The 3,163-nt window shown below is 35.1% G+C and overlaps 1 protein-coding gene across 1 annotated transcript; it reads right to left on the bottom strand.

The window, feature by feature from the left end:
• Nucleotides 1-480: 480 nt before the first annotated feature.
• LOC128054168 (olfactory receptor 4F21-like) lies at nucleotides 481-1,416 on the bottom strand. Its single transcript, XM_052646771.1, has one exon. It carries the CDS (start codon nucleotides 1,414-1,416, stop codon nucleotides 481-483), a length of 936 nt encoding a protein of 311 aa, XP_052502731.1.
• Between the last annotated feature and the right edge of the window lie 1,747 nt (nucleotides 1,417-3,163).

The following is a 3,163-nucleotide window of genomic DNA, read 5'->3' as shown; positions in this document are numbered from 1 at the left end:
TTGGTGATGCCATCCAACCATCTCATTCTTCAAGTAAATCACCCATAATCAAATTTTGTCTTTAGGTCTTCTTCTGAGGGAACACTAAAGAGTAGCTAGGTAGAGCTACTAGTTCTATGTATATTCTATGTGATGATTCCTAACATTCAGCAAAGCAAGTCTGCCACTTATTTTCAAACCTTATGAGAAACAGAAGAGATGCCATTATATTATTTCTATCATCAAGATGATACATTTTTAATTATAAATATGGTTTAGTAAAGAGTGATACTGTATACTAAAATAACCAATTTTTTTTTGTTGGATTCACTTTTCCAGTAGTAGTTAAGGCAAAGAGCTGATTCTCTACAGAGCTGAAGGAATATGTTCAGTGGGGTAGACGCCATGTCCATATCTGGCAATGTTAAATATCAGATGCCTAGTGTAGATATCTAAGGGACAGATAGATGGATAGTTTTAGAGTTCCAAACACAGCTCTAGTCAGCAAAATCTGACATAATGTCCCTCTCTGTTCAATCTTTTTATAGCTACCTTTATATCTTTGTTTCTTAATGTATATATGGAAGGATTCAAGATAGGGGTAATAAGAAAGTCAACAATGAAGAGGTATTTATCAACTGTTGATGTGGGGAAAGGCCATACATAGAGAAACATGCATGGAGTGAAAAAAAGAACCACCACAGTGATATGAGCTGACAAAGTGACAAATGCCTTGGACAAGTCTCCTGAAGAACGTTTCCAGACAGTGACCAAAATGAAGATGTAGGACAGGATTAGCAGAAAGAAGGTACCCATAGTCATGAAACCACTGTTGGCAGCAACAATAAACTCAAATTTGGCTCCATCTGTGCATGCAAGTTTTATGATCCTGGGAAAGTCACAATAAAAGCTGTCTACTTTGTTAGGACCACAAAAGGGCAAGTTTATAATGAAAGCAAATTGAGACATAGCATGGATCACCCCAGCTACCCACCCAGTTATTACAAATGAAATGCATATTTTAGAATTCATGATGTTCGAGTAGTGAAGAGGCTTACAGATTGCTGTGTACCTGTCAAATGCCATGGCTATGAGTAACACCATCTCCACTCCTCCCATAATATGAATGAAGCATATTTGTGTCATACAACTTTTGAAAGAGATTATCTTGTATTTATTTGGAAGGTCTGTAATCATCTTGGGGACTGTGGTAGAGGAAAGGCCAACATCAATGAGTGACAGGTTGGCTAATAAGAAGTACATAGGAGAATGTAAGTGAGAATCCAAAATTACCAAAAACAAAATGAAGAGATTTCCCAGGATGATTCCTAAATAGAGCAAGGAGAATATCAACATGAAAAAAAGTGCAATTTCCCAAGAAGTAGAGAATCCTAACAACACAAACTCAGAAACCACAGAATCATTTGGTCTATCCATTGACTTGGGCAGAAGAGCTCTTTCTCAAATCACCTGAGAATAGGAAAAGAAAAATCACAGTCAGTAGTACAAAGGCAGACTTCCAGTTTTTTTTGCTAGTGTTTCCTGTGGGTTCCACTTTCCTGAGTGTGAAATAATTTAATTGGATAAAGAAAAAAAAAACATAGAAACATTTTGACGATCAGGAGAATTTTTACATAAAGAGAGAAAAATGAATATTTCAGATGGGGATAATTGTGTTTGCATTCCTTCTTATTCCATTATTAAGATAATTATTTTGTTTCACCTCTCAAGAATTGCTAAAGATTTTCATTGACTACTGACCTTGGTATTCTCTCAGCTGAATAGTCTTAGCCATTTCTGTCACCTTGATATTAATGCTCTTATACTAACTTGTAGTCCTACTTATCTGAATTTCTTGTTCCCTGGTCAAATGGAGATCTTTCAGCAAAAATTGTTTATGTAATTGTATTTCACCTTGCTTCACCCAGTATGTGGTTGTTGTTTGTTTTTATTTGTATGTGTGTGTGTGTGATTTACCTGGGAAGTCAGAGGCTCAGATTGAGATTATTCATAATGTTCTATTCAATACGTTACTATAATTGTGCTTGCATTAGCCTATATTTCAAATAAAATATTAGATATAATAGAATAAACACCAGTAAGTGTTTAAAAAATAAAATTGTTAATAACATTTATTGATTCCTTCATGCAAGGCACTGTAATAAGCACATGATCTTTTTTTTACCTATATAAAATTCCATAAGATAAGCACTATTTGATTAGATTCATTTTACCCATGGAGAAGCTGAGTCTCAGCAGGATCAAATGTTAGAGCCAGAACTGTGTCTATAGGTTTAGGGTACTCTAATACATACCCTAAGCCTTGGCACTGTGCTCTCAAAGGCCAGCCTCTTCAAGTATACCCTAGATATTTCCCAAGGATCCATCAATGAACTTTCAAGTTTATATTTTCCTTGATTTATTAGTATAGTGAACTGTGTTAAAAAAAAAAAAAAAACTCTGGTTTTTTTATCCCCTTGTTATTATTCCTTTTTTTCTCAACTATTCATTGGCAAGCGTATTCTCACACTTCATTAGCTAATACTGGTACCCACAGATTTCTTATTTATAGAAAGGAACTCTGGATTCTCAACATATCATATAATAATCACTTTTCAATGATTATTTACCCTAATCTCCCTGTGAGGTTTAGTACTGTTTATTATGTGACTTTTGTGACTCCACCCTCTGCTCTTGATTCTTGCCTCACTAAAGCTATTCACCTTTTCACTCTTTGTCAATAAAAATTCAGTTTTTCAGTTAATGGACTACAATCTCTTAGTTTTAGGAGAGAGTAGCCCTATTCCAGCTTGAGAGCATGTTATATGGTTTTTCTAAACCAGATATTGTAATCACATTTTCCTCGGCCATGGATTATTGTAAGGAGGAGCATGTAGTCTGGAACTTTTCAACAAGATGTAAACCAATAAAAACTATCTTTCACAATAAAAGGAAAGGATTTTCCCACCCCATTTTTTCCCTCCATGTGATGCTAATTTTATGCCTGAGAGTGAAGCAATCATGCAACTCGAAAGCCCATATACAAAAGAAATAACAAAAAGTTAGGAAGGAATCAGGAACCCAAAATGCATGTTGAATCACTTAATCAAAGCCCATAATTGTCTTTATTCTTGTGCCTTCTAGTATCTACATTGTCACATCAGTGTCAGTAGCTTCACCACTG

This window comes from Budorcas taxicolor, chromosome 10 (genome assembly GCF_023091745.1).
Source record: "Budorcas taxicolor isolate Tak-1 chromosome 10, Takin1.1, whole genome shotgun sequence".
NCBI lineage: Eukaryota > Metazoa > Chordata > Mammalia > Artiodactyla > Bovidae > Budorcas > Budorcas taxicolor.
This window is presented reverse-complemented; position numbering and strand designations above follow the sequence as displayed.